Source organism: Mesoplodon densirostris, chromosome 16, assembly GCF_025265405.1.
Source record: "Mesoplodon densirostris isolate mMesDen1 chromosome 16, mMesDen1 primary haplotype, whole genome shotgun sequence".
NCBI classification, from domain to species: domain Eukaryota; kingdom Metazoa; phylum Chordata; class Mammalia; order Artiodactyla; family Ziphiidae; genus Mesoplodon; species Mesoplodon densirostris.
Window position 1 is genome coordinate 16,489,319 of NC_082676.1, and position 18,192 is coordinate 16,507,510.

General features: G+C 50.1%; 2 protein-coding genes across 8 annotated transcripts in view; one reads left to right on the top strand and one right to left on the bottom strand.

Moving 5' to 3' along the window:
* On the top strand, positions 1-13,697 carry FITM2 (fat storage inducing transmembrane protein 2). 3 transcript variants are annotated; one of them, XR_009530132.1, is made up of 5 exons: positions 1-202; positions 2,250-2,601; positions 9,619-9,656; positions 12,123-12,628; positions 13,480-13,697. XR_009530132.1 is itself a non-coding variant. In XM_060078255.1 (4 exons), the coding sequence occupies exons 1-3, from the start codon at positions 30-32 to the stop codon at positions 9,643-9,645; spliced, it is 552 nt and encodes a 183-aa protein (XP_059934238.1). In that variant the 5' UTR covers positions 1-29; the 3' UTR covers positions 9,646-9,656; positions 12,123-12,836. The 3 variants fall into 3 exon arrangements, 2 of the variants coding, with proteins under 2 accessions (XP_059934238.1, XP_059934236.1); XM_060078255.1 differs by lacking the exon at positions 13,480-13,697 and having other exon boundaries at positions 12,123-12,836; XM_060078253.1 differs by lacking the exons at positions 9,619-9,656; positions 12,123-12,628; positions 13,480-13,697 and having other exon boundaries at positions 2,250-5,798.
* GDAP1L1 (ganglioside induced differentiation associated protein 1 like 1) overlaps positions 12,325-18,192 on the bottom strand; it is a 20,370-nt gene continuing 14,502 nt past the window's right edge. For all 5 annotated transcript variants that reach the window (XM_060078248.1, XM_060078251.1, XM_060078252.1 and 2 more), the window contains one exon: positions 12,325-12,668. In XM_060078248.1, the coding sequence (XP_059934231.1) occupies positions 12,325-12,668 (344 nt within the window). The remainder of the gene's footprint in view (positions 12,669-18,192) is intronic.

The window sequence follows — 18,192 nt, forward strand, 5'->3', positions numbered from 1 at the left end:
AGGGCAAGACGGTGGCCGACAGGTCGGGCATGGAGCATCTGGAGCGCTGCGCGTGGGCCCTCAGGGGGACGCTGGTGCGGGCGGCCGTACGGCGCTACCTGCCCTGGGCCCTGGTGGCCTCCATGCTGGCTGGTTCCCTCCTCAAGGAGCTTTCCCCGCTGCCCGAGAGCTATCTCAGCAACAAGCGCAACGTCCTCAACGTGTGAGTGCGCCCCGGGTCCTCTCCTGTCCCTGCCGTAGCTGTCGCCTTGCCCAGAGAGCCGGGGGTTAGCTGCCCTGATGGACGAGTCATTGGAAGGGGAGAACCTTCTCCCCTTCGTGACAGCAGCGTCTGCACGCGTGTCGCGATGGAGGGACCCCGGAATAGCTAGTGTCACTGGCAAGTCGCGTTTGCACACCCAAACCAGACAGTCTGAGCTTGACTGGGCAGGGGTGACGGGCAGGGTGCTGTGTGTGTGTGTGTGTGTGTGTGTGTGTGTGTGTGTGTAGGGGTGGGGGATGGGAAGGGGGGTGAACCGGCCTGTGTCGCTGCTCCCCCTGCCTCCCTTTGGGGTTAGGAGTTGGCCCCTGCCCTGGGGGAGATGCCACCTCCCTCCTGCCTGCCAGTGTCAGACCCTGCGCCTCCCCCCTAAATCTGATACCCCCCAGCTGGTGACAGAATCCCATCACACCTGGGTGGGGCAAGCAGACCTACCTTCTTTCGCCAGCACCCCCTGCCCCCCACTTTGAGAGCCTGTCCTAGCCCATGCCAACCCCCGTTCCAAGACAGTCGCCCCGGAGTGGAACCCTCCGGGAAAAGTCCGTGACCTTTCCCCTGGATCTGCTTGGATTTCCTCAGCCACTCAAAGTTCATGGCAGTGGCCTAGGAACACCATCCCAGCCGGGCTCTTTGAGACTTCTCCTTAAGTCCACCCAACCCCTCCTTTTTTTTTTTTTTTTTTTTTAACCTCTTGGATTTTAAGTTTATCGACACGAACACCGTTGCAATAGTAAAGGGAAACTCTGAAAGATAAAACTCCTCCCCTGACGTGAGCTTCGACTCTCCTTGGGAGGTACAGTGTCTGCAGCATCTCCCAGATGTCAGTCCAACTTTTGTTATCTACTTAAAACCCTGGTTTCTCTCCCCAGCAGTTTCATCAAGTACCTGACAGGTCTTGGCTGTGGCCAGATCCTTGCATATCAGTCCCAGGGAAGACTTTAGCGACAGGCCCTTGGGTAGTGTCTGAAGAACCTTTGGAACCCAGGAAGAGTCCTTCTGCCCTTTGCGCACCTTCCTTCCTCACCTGCCCATGGAGGCTGGGCTGAGAATAGATTATGAGAGTGGTCATGGCCCCAAGTCTCTTGCATTTGTGTTTACCGCACCTGGTCCCCAGCTCAGCCACCTTTGATGAGGGCAGGAGCGGCAGACAAGACAGCTGCTGCTTGATCTGGCCTGGGTGAGCTGGGAGCCGAAGAGCCTGGCAGACAAGTCCCTGTCTTTTGCGAGTTGCCGTGGATTCTGGTGTTTTGCTCCACACCTCTATGCTAGTTAATTATTGAAAGGGAACTAGTGGATCATTGGCTCTGGATTTAAAAATCGTTGGGTCCCCTCAGTTCTATTTAACAGTTGAGGAAGCGGAGGCCTGGAGGTGTGGTAATAAGTCGGAGTCAGGATTTGAACCTGGGTCTTCTAGCGTGAAGTCAGGCTCTGTCTGATCATTTCTACCACGTAGGAAAAAGCCTTGGTGTAGAAAAAGCATGGGCTTTGGGCCTGGCCAAACCTTGGTTTAACCTGGGCTTGCTGATCATGTGAGTGTGATCCTGGCAAGTTGCTGAACTATTCTTTATCTATAATATGGGGCTAATGACACCTTCCCCCTGAGGTAACTGTGAGTATTCTATGGGAAAGTGGATGTATGTGAAAGCTCTGTAATTACTTTCCTCAGCAAATAACATAGTGCTTAAGATCACAGAACCTGGGTTTAAATCCCGGCTCCACCACTGATGCCCTCTGCTTTGGGCATGCTGCTTCTCTGTGCCTCTGTTTTCTTCTCTGTAAAATAGGGATGATAGCAGTACCTACCTCAAAGAGTTGTTTAAGGATTCAATAGTTAATACACTTAAAGTACTTAGTGAGTGAAGTTGTGGTCTATCGCTTTATCACCTATTTCTCCTTTTTCCCTCCCTCGAGAATCCAGAGTCCTGAGTCATGACCTTGTTCCCTCTGCGCCATGTCCCCGCTCTTCACTTCCACTTTCTTCCTCTGCCAGGTATTTTGTCAAAGTGGCCTGGGCCTGGACTTTCTGTCTCCTCCTGCCTTTCATCGCCCTCACCAACTACCACCTGACGGGCAAGGCCGGCCTGGTCCTGCGGCGGCTGAGCACACTGCTTGTGGGCACGGCCGTCTGGTACGTGGGCACAGCCGTCTTCGCCAACATTGAGCACTACACAGGCAGCTGCTACCAGTCGCCAGCCCTGGAGGGGGTGAGAAAGGAGCACCAGAGTAAGCAGCAGTGCCACGGGGAAGGAGGCTTTTGGCATGGCTTTGACATTTCGGGCCACTCCTTCCTGCTGACCTTCTGTGCCCTCATGATTGTGGAGGAGATGGCTGTGCTGCACGAGGTGAGGACGGACCGAAGCCACTGGCTTCACGTGGCCATCACCGCGCTGGGGGTCGCCCTGGGCTTCCTGACCTTCATCTGGCTGTGGATGTTTTTGTGCACAGCCGTTTACTTTCACAACTTGTCCCAGAAAGTGTTTGGCACCCTGTTCGGTCTGCTGGGCTGGTACGGGACGTACGGGTGTTGGTATCTGAAATCCTTCTCCCCGGGACTTCCTCCCCAGAGCTCTAGTTTGAATCTGAAGCAAGACAGTTACAAGAAATAAAAGAGAAGCAAAAGGGATGGCAGCAGGACAGTGGCTAATAGATTTTCCACTTATTTTTCTTAGTTATCGACTAAATGATTGATCCCGCTTCCGGGAGGAAGCTTACCGGGCAGCGTGTGAAGTGGAGGTCGGGTGGAGTCTGGGGGGCGAGCGAGGTCAGGCCCCAGACTGTCCCTGGTGGCATCGCCCTGTGTCACAAGCACCGACACTCCCAGTCAGGCACTTTGTGTTCCTGGCAAGACTTGACCTTAATCTGGAACATCCCTTTAGGCCCTAGAGGGCCAAGCTCAGGCTCAGCGAGAGGGCGGGATCGGGAAAGCCTCTGTTGTGTGGCTGAAGTGGGGCCGGGGCCTCAGGACTCTCCTCTGCTGCCATCAGATGCTCCCTGATTCTTCCTTGTCTTCTGTGTCAATGGCTGTTAACGCTGTTATTTAACAGTAATTCCCTCTGGTCAGTTTTGCAGAAGCATTTATTTCCAGCAGGGTTCTTTATAAAACAGCCAACTGCCTGAAAGACACATTCTGGTTGTAGTATTTATTTTGTCCGTGGAATGTCAAATATTGCAAGTGGCTTGTGATTCGCTACCAAAACAGTTAAACTGGAGAGCCTCTGCGGCAGAGTATTGGATGATTTTTAGGTAATGAACATTGATTATTTTCTGTCCATGTTGTCTATTATATATTGGTTTTTGGAGCAAGAAGGTTACTTCCCCCCCCACTTCTGTTGTGAGTGAATGCTTTATAGTTTTTGATAACAATCATGGCATTTGTTCTTTGTTGACAGAACTCCCGAAAATAACTCACGACTCTGCACTTTGGCACATGTGTAGATTGCTTTGAGGGTTTTTTAGAACACTCTTGGCTTACGGTATTAAATTCAAGCTCACAGGACTCTTTTCTCTGTTAAGAATAAAACCGGAAAGCAGACATTTTAATAACCTGTTGAATTTTAAGCTGAGTCAGGGTAATTTTTTTTTTTTTTTTTGTGGTACGCGGGCCTCTCACTGTTGTGGCCTCTCCCGTTGCGGAGCACAGGTTCCGGATGCACAGGCTCAGCGGCCATGGCTCACGGGCCCAGCCGCTCCGCGGCATATGGGATCCTCCCAGACCGGGGCACGAACCCGTATCCCCTGCATCGGCAGGCGGACTCTCAACCACTGCGCCACCAGGGAGGCCCAGTCAGGGTAATTTTGCAAAATGCATATTTGCACTGAACCTCCCCTGACCACACGTCAGTGATGTAGACTGAATGGTGCTACCGAGTTGTGTGATAATAAGCCTTCCGTTCATTGCTGTGGCCCAAGGCACTTTTACCCTTTTGGACAAGGTTATGATAAGTCAGAAGTGGACGAAAATATCTTCCCTTGCTTCTGATGGCAAGAAGCCAACCTGTTTGCAAAAACGTCCCTGATAAATGGTGGCTTGACTTTGGCCCACCCTCCTCTTACTTGGACCACCACCAAAACCAGACCAAACGGGCCTGTTCATCTGCCCTTGAACTCAACCTTTTATTTCCCCTTGGCAGTACCTCTCAATTTCCAGCCTTGTCCTTGTGTGGCCCTCACCTTGGGAGTGCTGGGAATGGTGAGATGCCCCGTCCCCCCTGCCCCACAGAGGCACAGTGACTGCTCTGTGATAAGATACCCCTTCCCTCTCTTAGGGTGTCTCCTTAAGCCTTTCAAACCAAGCCCCTTGCATTTTGGATAATCATCCTGGAAGCTTCTTTGACGCCCCTTCCCCGCCCCCCCCCCCCCCCCCCAGTCAAGCCTGGTAATAGCATTAACTGATAAGCACTGCACTTGCCTGGCTTAACTCAAGCTTAGGTTGGTAGGAGTTTGAGGTCTGGAAAATCTTCAGTGTAAAATGTATTGCGTATAAATATGTACTTAAAAAATGTAGTTCGTATCTCATCTGGCCACAGGTTAACCTATATCGATCAAAATGTGGGGTGTGATACATTGTACCCAAAGGTGGCAGAAACACCTGACAGTGAGATTTCGAAGGTGTCACCATGGTGCTTTGGGAGCGTTGGCAAGCTCTGATGGGCCCCGGGAGAATTGTTTTGCCCCCTGGAGCTTACATCTGAAAACGGGGGTGGTGGAAGTGGGGCTGGGGTAGGTGGCAGGGGCTTGCTGAAGGGATTGACGTCTCTCCTGCGTTTCATGTTCAGCACCAAAAGGCAGCAGGCACAAGGGGACGCCAGAAGTTCACTTGTCTCACTTAAATGTCCAGACGTTTCTCTCCTGCAGGTCTGATTCAGGCTCAGCCTTACACTGACTCCGTGGAAAGCGTCCATCACCGAATCTTGTCTATTGATGAGCCTTCTGCCACTTCCTGTTCAGTCTTAGCACCTTTGCCTGTCTCTAGGGAACATGCTCTCAATCCCTGTGTGACACAGCGTGGCAAGGCTGAAAGTTTAGGCAAATGTGAGATGTGGGTCCAAATCGTGTCTGACCCTGGTCAAGCCTCAATTTCCCCGTCTGTAAAATGGAGGTGGTACTGTCAGGATGAAGGGAATATGTTTGTAAAATGCCCAGCACATGTGCATAGCAGGTGATAATCCTCCTGCCTCCTCTTTCTTGATTAAGCCTTTAGAACTTTATGGCTCCTCTGGAGAAGGCAGGGAAACGAATATGTTCTTTGGAGTGCCATCTGGGGTCTGGGTGTCCTGTTGAAGTAGCCTTGTATTATCTTTTGAAAAGTGTCTATTCCCCAGGTGGCGAACAAGAGGCTTTTGAGGGCATTTGTGATCACAGAATACCACCGTGCTTGGTTTGTCTCTCCGTGTTGAGGTTCATTCACTGGCGCCTCATTTTCCGCATGCATCTGTCATAGTCTGAGTACCAGATTGTATTTAGAGAATGGTTCTTACCACTGTTATGTACACACACAGATCGTGTGTGTAAACAGGCACATTAAACTACAGATAATGAAATCCCACATTCCCGCGTTTCGTGTGTTCTTTTCCAAAACCCTCAATTCCAGAACCAGGAGAGCTCAGCCCATTTTATGAGAGGAGAGTAATTCTTACTGGAGCTACTCGTTGTGTATAGGGAAACTTCAAGGCTGTAGTCACTCTTACTTTTTTTCTCCTCAATCCTGTAACCTAAGGATATGTTGTCATGTATTTCTCAGCCTGATTTACTCCTTGCCTCTGTGCCACATCTGTGTCTCAGAGTCCTGAGGCCTGGATCAGCCAGATTTGGGAGCCGTTTTCTTGGCAGTAAGAGGAAGGTTACACAAGAACACTTACAAAGTTCACTCGGATGAGGTCATCTGTGAAAATGCCCTGGAGGCCTATACGCGCGCGTGAGGACTTTTTGTACCTTTTAGCTCCCGCTCTGTCCTCAGCCTGACCTGCTTGGCCCCTCCAAGTATATCTGGCAAAAGCCCAATGGCTCCAGGATTTGAAGCTCCTCCCTTGGCAGAACTTTCCTGTTGAGATTCCGTTGGCAGCGCCAAACCCTTCTTGAGTGTTTCCTGTGAGCCAGGAGCTAGGACAGGATAATGAACTCCCTCCCTCCTGGAGCTTGTGGTCCAAAATCCATCCCTTCAGAGCTTAAGGTGTGCGTGGGGTTGCAAAGTTTGATTTTGCTACCTCTGTGCGTCTGAGGAATTTTCACTCCTGGAGAAGATGCGTATGGAGTCAACAACCACCATAGAGTGTTCCAAGATCAAGGTCAGGGCCTGGGAACACAGAGCAGGGGACAACCAGGTGCCCTGGGGAATCACGGGATATTTTCACAGAACATAGTTCTTTTGGGTCTTGAAGGATGAGAAGGAGTTCAAGCAGTTAGGCAGAGAACAGACTCCAAGGACGTGAGAACAGCATGCACAAAGGCACGGAGTTGAGCTGCCATGATTTTCATCCAGAGAACCCTTCTCAAGAAACCTAACTTTCCCCTCATGTTCAAGAGCAACAGAGATTGAAGAAAGGCAGACTGAAAGGACTGTCAGTGGAGGTCCTGGATGCGCCCTGCTATATTATAAAGAGCATTCAGCTAGAAGTGCGAATGCCCGGCTTTGAGCCGGCTTCCACCACGGCTTTTTCTGCTCTGCTGTGTGACCTTGACCGAGTCACTCAACATCTCTGGGTCTGAACTTCCTTATTTGATAAATGATGGGCACAGACTGGTTAACCTCATCAGTGCTTCTGCTCTATTCTGTTTCTTTGCTCTGCTTGATGAAAAGTTCTTTCCAAGCTGGTTATGACTTTTATTTAAGGAAACAACATGAAAAGAAGCTCCCACTCAGCTGAGGTGGCAGCTGGCTTCCCGGTGAGTGATCGGGGAGCTGATCTCTGGGTGCACTTTATCATACCCCTGCTTTTCTCTGCATCAACAGCCTAATGCAGTTTAGACCTGATTGCTTGGCTTCATAGGGACTTCCTGGACATGGGGAGCTGGACCTAGCTCCCAGAGGGATGAACCGCAGAAGGCTTTTTAAAAAGGTCTCCAGGGCTTCCCTGGTGGCGCAGTGGTTGAGAGTCCGTCAGCCGATATGGGACACGGGTTCGTGCCCCGATCCGGGAAGATCCCACATGCCGCGGAGCGGCTGGGCCTGTGAGCCATGGCCACTGAGGCTGTGCGTCCGGAGCCTGTGCTCTGCAACGGGAGAGGCCACAGCAGCGAGAGACCCACATACCGCAAAATAAATAAATATATAAATAAAATAAAAAGGTCTCCAAAATCAAACCAATTTCGATATCAAGGAGAGGGTAGATTCTGTTAAGGGAAACTCCGTACAGTATAGTCACCTTCAGAAATTGTCCCAGAAACCCCTAATACAGTCTCTGGAGAGTTTTAAAATTGAACACACACAGCGTAGAAAACAGGTCCTCCCATACCTTAGGGAGAGGGGAGATGGTAAATTGGGCCCACGTGATTAGATGGTAACCTTGTCATATCCAAACTTAAAATGTGCAGACCCAGGAGTTCCCTGGTAGCCTGTGGTTAGGATTACAGGCTTTCACTGCCGTGGCCTGGGTTCAATCCCTGGTCAGGGAACTGAGATCCTGCAAGCCGTGTGGCACAGCCAAAAACAAAAACAAACCAAGAAAATGTATAGACCTAACATTCTCAGTCTAGGGACTTAGGCTATGGGAATGCTTATAGAGGTGGGCAGAGATAAACACAAAGATTTTATTGCAGCTATTTGTGATAGTGCAAAGTTGTCAAGATTTATCTAACTGTTGCCGATTGGTTACATAAATTATTACCATAATAAATATAAATTATTATATTAAATAAATTATTATAAATTATTATAAATTATAATTATAAATTATTATAAATTATAATTATTATAAATTATTGTAAATTATTAAAATTATAAATAAATTATTATAAATTATTACCATATCAGGAATATAATGCAGTCACTACAAAGAATAAATGGTGTTATATTTAGCACCGGAATCTGGTGGCAGAAAGACTCTGCGTTCGTGCTGACTAGAACTTAACAGCTGTGTGCCCTCGGTCAGGTCAGAATCTCTGAGCCTCTTTGTGAAGGGTAAGGTGGGGATAATGCCTCACCTCATTCAACATCCATTGCCCCGCTAGGTGAGGGGCACTATGCTGGACACGGTGTTAATTCAGAGACACGGTTCTGCCCTCAGTCTAGCCAGGCACAGGCAATGAAATGAGCACATCCAAACAGGGTGCTAAGCGTCAAGAGCAGAGTGTTCCCCTCCCCTACCCCAACATTGTCCCAGCTTAGGCAGAGATGATTTACATAACACACTCAGAAAAGCAAAGGACGGAGGAGATTATTCTGCCTCTGCCATACACACTGGCTGTGTGACCTTGAACAAGTTCCTCAGTTTCTTCATCTGTAAAACGGGGATAATAGAAGTACCTACCTTGTATAGTCGTCGTCAGGATTAAATGAATTGATACTTGTAAAGGGCTTACTTAGGCCAGGACCTAGTCTATGGGAGGCACTATATAAAAGTCTTTCAAGTGCACAATAAGTCCCTAATGTGCCATCAATACTATAACTACTTTGAAATCAGGAAAAAGAGAGACTTCCCTGGCGGTCCAGTGGTTAAGACTCCATGCTTCCACTGCAGAGGGCACGGGTTCAATCCCTGGTTGGGGAACTAAGATCACACATGCCGTGTGGTGTGGCCCAAAAAAAAAAAAAAAATCAGGAAAAAGAAACCCCATACATGTCAGTGTTTTTTTTTTTTTTTTTTTTTTTTGCGGTATGCGGGCCTCTCACTGCTGTGGCCTCCCCCGTTGCGGAGCACAGGCTCCGGACGCGCAGGCTCCGGACGCGCAGGCTCAGCGGCCATGGCCCACGGGCCCAGCCGCTCCGCGGCATATGGGATCCTCCCAGACCGGGGCACGAACCCGTATCCCCTGCACCGGCAGGCGGACTCTCAACCACTTGCGCCACCAGGGAGGCCCCATGTCAGTGTTTTAATTTTGATTGACTCAAGAGATAGTTAAAACATACAGTCGAATGTGGAAGGCCATGTCCCAGGACCTCTAGAATGAATGGAGTCTCCGAGACTCTAGTCTGGTTTCAGGGCTAACTAGGAGGTGGGGGAGAGTGAGGGAAGTGTTTTCCAGGAGAGCTGAGGAGAAAGGACATCCGTGTACCTGTGGGGTCCTTTGCGCCAAGGTAAAGTAGGTGTTTGCGGTGCTGTCCACTTGCAGGTAAGCTAAGGGCTGCCTGACCCTGGTTTCCAGGCTGCGTATTTGAGGGACTGGGTTGGGAGACTTATCACTTCTCCTGTCTTCTCTACCAGGACATGGCTCCCCGAAGGTGTGTCTGAGTGCCTAGGAGGTGAGTAGGTGGGGGAGCCTGGGAGCCACCCCTGATTGACATCTTAATTTCTGGAGCAACAGTATTCAGGCCCTGCCTGAGCAAGCTGCTTGTCACCCTTTCCCAGCTCCACTCCTTTCATGCCTTCTTGCCTTCCATTTGCATTTCCTGAGCATGTTTCTTCTGCCATGGGCCCCCATGCTGCTGGGGAGTGATGCAGGGCTGAACAGGTGGGGGTGGAAGCTGACTTACCTAGAGTTATTAGAAGCCTTGGACTGGAGCAAGCAGACGGTATTCAAATCCTGCCTATCATTCCCTCAGCTGTGTGATCTTAGGCAAGTCACTTAACCTCTCTGGGCTTGTTAGTCATCTATGAAATGGGGATGATTCTTTCTACGTCATTGGTCTTTGACTGGTTTAATGAAATGATGGGTAGGAAAGTAAGTTCTAAGCTTTAAAATATTGGGTGCCTATGAGGACTGCTTTTTACTGAAGAGATTTACTTTGCCTGGTGAATGTCTCTCTCAGAAGCCTGGGCACTGTAAGTTCTACATGTCCCCAATAACCTGAAATGGCTTGGTGTCTTTAATATAATTTTTTAAATGTAGCATTGACTAAAATCAATAACAACTAGCAGCATTTGTTCTGAATTTTTAAATCTGCTGCCTGACTTTTTTTTTTTTTTTTCGGTACGCGGGCCTCTCACTGCTGTGGCCTCTCCTGTTGCGGAGCACAGGATCCGGATGCACAGCCTCAGCGGCCATGGCTCACGGGCCCAGCCGCTTTGCGGCATGTGGGATCTTCCCGGACCTGGGCACGAACCCATGTCCCCTGCATCGGCAGGCGGACTCTCAACCACTGCGCCACCAGGGAAGCCCTCCCAGCCTCCTTTGTAGCTGGGTGAAGCCTGGTAATTAAATTCTCACCCATGGACCGTGTGTGGAAGTCACATGACCCTCTTCAACAGCTGGGCCTTAAAATACTGGACATGTGCTCTAACATCCTGTCTATCCTTTCCTATTGGATAAAACCTGGCCGTGGGAATTCCCTGGCAGTCCAGTGGTTAGGACTCAGAGCTTCACTGCCTTGGGCCTGGGTTTGATCCTTGGATGGGGAACTAAGATTCCTCAAGCCATGCGGTGCAGCCAAAAAACAAACAAAAGACCTGGCCTCCCCAGATCCAGCCTTGGGCCCCCCAAGCAGCCATCCGTCATCTCTTCCTTCTCGCCAGAAGTGAAATGGTCAAAACATTGGTGAGAGTCAGGGGCTTCCCTGGTGGCGCAGTGGTTGAGAGTCCGCCTGCCGATGCAGGGGACACGGCTTCGTGCCCCGATCCGGGAAGATCCCACATGCCGCGGGGCGGCTAGGCCCGTGAGCCATGGCCACTGAGCCTGCGTGTCCGGAGCCTGTGCTCCGCAACAGGAGAGGCCACAGCAGTGAGAGGCCCGCGTACCGCAAAAAAAAAAAAAAAAAACATTGGTGAGAGGAGAGTCAGACTCACTGAGTCTCAACGTCGTACCTCCATCCCTCTGGCCCCAAACTCTGGAAACGAGAACTAGATGGACAACACAGGTTTAGAAATGAAAAGCAGCTGCTCCTCCTCGATGCTTTTTATTGGGGGCTTTCAGTGGTTTCTAAGCATGAGTGGCAGTGACACCCAGACCCTCTCCCAACATGCAAAAGGCACAGGGAAGTGAGACGCCGCAAGGACGGGCAGCGTGGATGCAGAAACCCCCCTGCATGGCATGGTAGGGCGTGGGGGGAGCCCCGAGAGTGAAGGGGAAAGCAGACGTTAACAGAGATGGCTTTGGCAGAGGCTGGAGGAGGGCTTTGGCAGAGGCTGGAGGAGGGACCTGAAGGCCATCCACCTCCAGACCCACCCCTGCACTCCGGCCAGGACTGAACGTCCGAGAGAAGATCAGTGTGGCTTTTCCTGAAAGTCCACCTCACATGGTGGGAAAACTCAACTCCGGGTGGGAAGAGGAGGATGGACCCTGCCTTCAGGGACTTCCGGTAAAGTGCCAGACCAAGCACACTGGCCAGATCAAGAGGGGAATGGGAGGGTGTGCTCATGGCGTCGGCCCCAGACATGGCCTGTGGCTGGAAGTCACTGCCTTGGCTCGGCCAGTGGTCTCAGTTCACTTCCAGGAGAAGAATGAAGCCCCTTCCAGTCTTCAGGGGCTTCCCGTGGGGTCTCCAGGTCTCCAGCCCCACCCGGAGGTAGCGCTTAGAAGCGTCAAGTCTTGATGTTGGCTTTGTCCTGTGGAAGAGTTCCCTGGGCAAGAGGGAAGGGGAAGCCAGGGGTCAGGCCCTCCGAGCCCCCAGCACCTCCCAGAATCTGGGCCCTGGTGAATGAAATGACCTGGGACTCACCTCAGATCCTAACCAGTCCCCACAGTTCCATCTTGAGACCTTGAATCGAAAAAAAAAAGGCATTCGTGTTTTTGTTTGTTTCTCTCTCTCTCCCACTCACTTTCTCTCCTTTAGTAGAACCATGGCCTCAACTCACGGCGTTGGCAACATCTACTCCTAAACTATGGAATGTTTTCAGACTGACGATAGAATTACTCCGAACAAGGGGTGGGAGGGGCTGTCCAAGTGTGCATGAGACGGTGCGTTACTGAGAGCTCACTGGGAATCACACAGGACAGAGACACCAACCGTCAGACACCAAGCCCGGGGCCTGGCTCTAGATGTATTTTTTCTTGAGGTACCAGTAGGCAAAGTAGCCCATCCCACCCAGGGAGCCCATGAGGAAGGATGCCCCAAAGAAAGATGGGGGTTTCCGCTTGACCAGCCGGAACGCGTTGGGGATGACTGCTGACAGCAGAGTGGTGTGGATGTCGCCCAGAACTTTCCGGAAGGCAAAGCGTTTCTGAACCCTCTCAAAGAAGGACTGCAGGTTGGGCCGGCTGCCATCTTCCCAGTATTTCTTGGACAGTCCCAGGAATTTGAGGCGGTGCAGGGTGGCTCCCAGGAGGACATCAGCAAGGGTAAAGGCACGGCCGCAGAGCCACAGCTCACGTTTCTGCCCTAGAAGGGAAGGGACAGGAGATGGGGGAGGGGAGGGGCCAGCTCTTCTTCCCCCATACGCTCCCTCCTCTCTCAGTAACATCTCTGGCTTCTGTCTGCCTGCCATAGTGTTTCCCCAAGGTCACCCACTCCTGTACTTCTTTCATGATTTTTGCCAGATGCATATACTACCTCTATTATTTGTTTTCTTTAAATCAACTGCCTTATTAAATGCAAATATATGTATTTAAACTCTGGATTCGTATATCCCACTGCCCATTTTCCAGCTCTACTTGCGTGTCCACTGTGCATCTTAAACGTGACATGTCCCAAACTGAATTCCTGATCATCACCCCCAAACCCACCACATTCATCCCCATGTCAGTAACAGCACCTCCATCCTTCCAGCCACTCAGGCCAAAAGCCTCAGGCCATGTTGAATTCTTCTCTTTCTTTCACATCCCACATACACTTTGTCAGCAGTTCCCATCAACTTTATTTTCAAAATACATCCAAAGTTTGATGTTATCTCCAATGTTACCATCCTGGTCCTAACGACCATTATCATTTGCCTTTGACTCCCTAGAGTCTATTCTCAGCACAGCAGAGAGAGGAATCCTGTTAAATCTTAAGTCAGATCATGTCCTTCTCTCTGATCAAAGCCCTCTAATGACCCCATCATAGAGTAAAAGCTGAAGCCCTTCTAATGGTCTAAAGGTCCTACGTGATCTGGCCCCCAGGTACCTTTCAGACCTAGGAGATTACTTTTTCCCCCTTGACTCACTCTTCTTTTTTTTTTTTTTTTTTTTTGGCTCTGCTTTATGTCTTGCAGGATCTTAGTTCCCCAACCAGGGATTGAACCCAGGGCCACAGCAGTGAAAGTGCCGAGTCCTAACCACTGGACCACCAGGGAAGTCCCCCGCCTTGACTCACCCTTCTTCAACCACACTGCCCTCCTTGCAGTTCCTCATTCCAGGCACGTTCCCACCCCAGGGCCTCTGCACTTGCTGTTCCCTCTACCTGGAACACTCTTCCCCCACAGAGCTACAGGGCTTATTCCTCCACCTCTTTCAGGTCTTGGCTCAGTGCCATCTTCTCGGGGGGCTTCACTGACCACCCAGTTAAAACTGAAACCCCAATCCCAGCAGTCACTGTCCTCCTCCTCTGCTCTGTTTTCTTCCATACAACTTTTCCCCGGTGTTCCGCCATATACTGTACATGCTCATTTTGTTTATTGCCTGTCACCCTCTACCAGAATGGAAACTCCATGAGGGCAGGAATTTGCAATCTGTCTTGTTCACAGCTGTATCCCCTGCACCTAGAACAGTGCCTGGCTCACTAAATCTTTACTTAATGAGTGATGAATGAGAAAAGACACTGTATCACTAACAGTATCATTTGCCATAACCTATGTGCAATGATAAAAGTACATTTAACAAAAAACAAAACAAACACTATTAAATTCCAGCTGGATACTACTGCCTGCCCCAAATCCCTGAGCCCAAGACTTGTTTTGTTTATTTGTTTGAAGAAAAGGGCAGGTATTAATACATAACCCCTTTATAGGAATTAAATACTAGCATCATACTAATACTTTCTTTAATACAATCAAAAGAATTAAAAAGAGAATAATTCTCATTATGTGGTTTTATATTATTTATCGCCATGGTCACGTGACGTCTAAAATTAGCCTGTGTATTTAGGAAACACTAGACTTGAAATTCTGGAGCCCCTTTGGTCTCCTTCATCACTGCTTTGCTCAAAAACCTGAAATTCTCCCCACTGACTACACATTAATGTCCAGATTCCTCTGCGTGGATTTTAAGCCCTTTCAGTAGTTGGATGAGCTCCAATGTATTGGGTTGGCCAAAAAGTTCGTTTGCTTTTTTCTAGAACATCTTATGAAAAACCCAAACGAACTTTTTGGCCAACCCAGCACTTCTCTGATCTTCACTTCTCACAAATTGCCCACTTGCCCACTGTTCCCCTCAAGCAAGCCACGCCCATTTCGGCCTCTGGGCCGTTGCCCCTGCTGCACCCCATGCCTGGAATGCTCTCCCCTTCCTCTCCACTTCCGGTGAGGTCTGCTTTCTTGGGAAGCTTGCTTCTGCCCTTTTGTAGAGGTGCTCCTTTCAGCTCAGAAATTCCATGAATCTAATACCCTTCACCCTCACAGCCTGAGCCTCCCCCTTTCACTCTGTGTCCTTATGTTCATTCATTCATCCAACAAATGTTTATCTGGTAGTATGTGCTGGGCATGAAGACATGACAAGACACAAATGTCTTCCCTCCAGAGGCTCACGGTCTCAGGGGAGGAGGAGCTAAAGTGTAATGAAGGCTCTGATCAGAAGTTTGTTCTTGAATATGGAACCTTCCAGATGCCTGTTAGACTTCTGAGGGGAGATGATGTGTCTGCAGTTAGAGGTACAGGTGCACAGCATCATCAAGGGCGTGAGTGGAGACAGAGCTGAGAACAAAACCAAGGACTGAGCTTCGGGGCCTCAAGATTTAGCTACTGGGCAACAAGAAGCAACCAGCGAAGGAGTAGCCACTGAGGTGGGAGACGACCCAGGAGAGTGTGGTGTCCCAGAAGCCAAGATAAGAAAGTGTTCCAAGGACAGAGCGCTCAGCTGGCTTCAGACGCTGCCGGGAAGTCACAGAAAAGGAGCTGAGAATTGGCGATTGCATTTGGCGACTGGTGACCTTGACAAGAACAGTGGGAGTAGATGCTGACGATGAAAGCCTGGTTGGGAGGGAGTCCAAGACAGAAAGGGAGGAGAGGAATCAGAGACGGTGAGCAAAGGTCACCCTTTCAAGGAGTTCTGCTGTCATGGGAAGGATATGCCGATAATGTGAGACAGGTCAAGAGTGTTTTGGGGGACTTCCCTGGTGGTGCAGTGGTTAAGAATCCTCCTGCCAATGCAGGGGACACGAGTTCAAGTCCTGGTCCAGGAAGATCCCACATGCTGTGGAGCAGCTAAGCCCGTGCGCCACAACTACTGAACCTGCGCTCTAGAGCCCAGGAGCCACAACTACTGAGCCCACACGCCACAACTACTGAGCCCGCGTGCCTAGAGCCCGTGCTCTGCAACAAGAGAAGCCACCGCAATGAGAAGCCCGCGCACTGCAACGAAGAGTAGCCCCCACTTGCCGCAACTAGAGAAAGCCCGTGCGCAGCAACAAAGACCCAACACAGCCAAAAATGAATAAATAAATAAATAAATAAATTATTTTTTAAAAAGAGTGCCCTTTTAAGTTGGGAAGAAAAAAACAGCACGTTGATAGGAATGATTGAGCTGAGAGGAGGTGATGCTACAGGAGAGAGTGGAGAGAATTACTGATGTGGTGTCCTTGAAGGGATGAGCATGGGTGGCATCAAGTACACAAGGGAAGGGACTAGGCTTAGCTAGTTCAAGAACAGTTTATCCTTGGTAACAATAGGGAGTACAGGGCACCGTCTTTCAACAAATCTAAGCTGCTGTCTAACATAAGACATCTACCTGAGAGAGTACTTCATCATACATATGTATGTATCTCCACTGACACGTAGGCCTCTTTCAATGGGTACATTTTTATTTGGGTCTGTGTGTGGACCTATGTGTCTGCATCCTGCATGCTGTGTATGTTTACCCATGTGAATGCCTGCTCAAATCCATGAAGCTGGTTGTGTATTAGCATGTAGACAGCTGCACACATGGGCATCTGCGTCCATGCAGTGGGGGGATTACCACATGCATAAGTGAAGTGTATGCCCACGTGCACTTGGTGTTTGCCTGCAGACAGATGTTCATGAGTGTGTAAGCATGCATCACTATTTAAGTATGTCCATTCCTGTATTTCTGTTTGTAGGCAAATACTGCTAGCCATGACTGCATAATGTCCGTGGGCACGGGTAGCTAGCTATCTGGCATGTCACCAGAAGGTCTTCGGTTTCCCCCACTCCTGCAACTGTGGATTCCCTTTGCCAAGTTGCAGCCCTGGATGAACCCTGTCTTGTGCCTTCTCCAAGTCTGCCAGCTGAGTGTGCTGGAGACAGTTACCCTTACCAGTTACACTTTAAATCCTGACCACAAAGCCCGGGAGGGCCAGCAGCCCTGCCCGGTCCTGTAGCAGTCCTGTAGCAGCTCTGGGGGATACTCGCTTCACCGCCCCCTGCAGAGAGACGCACATCTTTCATCTTCTCTCCTCACACCCGGTGGTTTTCTCTGCTGATGACGTCACCTCATGCTTCATTCAGAAAACAGGGACCTTCAGACCTGAAAGCCCTTACCCGCCACCATGAAACCCACAACGCCAGGCCCCTGCATTTACCACCTGCTGACACAAGGGAGGGTGTGAGCCACCTACGCTCAAGGTCAGGTCCTCCGTGGTCCGCTGCACCCACCCAACGCTGCATATGCTCCCTTTCCCTTTCCAGAGCCACTCTCCTCCCCTCCCCACGCTGCTCTGCGTGGAGGCCAACATGACGGATACACTGATGGGACTCCGTGCCCTCTGGCTCCAGGGGTGTTGGCCAGTGGGGAGCAGAGGTGGGAGACAGGATGGTGGGCGAGGGTGAGGTCAGAGTCTTACTTCCCTCAGTTTTTTCTCTGCAGGTTGCCACGGGCTGGCTGTGTTGGTTTGTTTATTTGTTTCTTTTTGGCCACACCAGGCAGCAGGCAGGATCTTAGTTCCCCGACCAGGGATCGAACCCAGAAAGTCACAGCTCCTGTCAGGTGGCCCTCTTTGTCCTGGTTCCTGAAACTGCCCCCATCGCTCACAACCCCAGGTCCAGGTACTGCACTTTTCCTTGTGGTTTCCCTGTGTCGCGCCCACACATTTGTAAACAGCCTCTTTATGCAGGCCTCTTTGATTTACCCAATTTGAGGGTGCCCTGTGTGTCCCCTGGGGACCCTGCCTGAAGCACACCCTCTCAATCCTCTTTGGTCCTGCGTCACTGATTTCTCCTTTCCACTGAGGCATTTCTACCAGCCTGAAAACACGCTGTTGTATCTCCTATCTTGAAAACATTCCTCCCTTCGCCCCACAGCCTTCTTCAGGCACCACCCCATTTCTCTATTCCCTCTACAGCTAAACTTCTCAAAAGGGTTGTCTACACTAGCCATCTTCACACCTCACCTCCCATTCACTCTTCAGTCATTGCCCTCACACTCCAGTGAAACTGTTTTTGGCAAGGTCACCACCAACAGCCATGGGACAAAACCCAAGGGACGCTTTCCTATCCTTGGTTTATTCAGCCTCTCAGCTGCATTTGACACTGTTCTCCCTCCTTGAAACACAATCCTTTCTGGGTTCTATGACAAGAGTCCTCACACCTCACTAGCCACTGTGTCTTATCAGCTTTGCCAGCTCGTCTGCCTTTACCCTTCTCTCAAGGAGGGGGACCCTCAGGGCAGATGTGGTAGTTTTAAAATATGAAACAGTGCTTGTCTTTCTCTGTGGAATCTAAAAAAGAATATAAACACATGTATATGCAGAACAGAAACAGAGTCACAGATATAGAAAATAAACTAGTGAATATTACTCAGCCACTAAAAAGAATGAA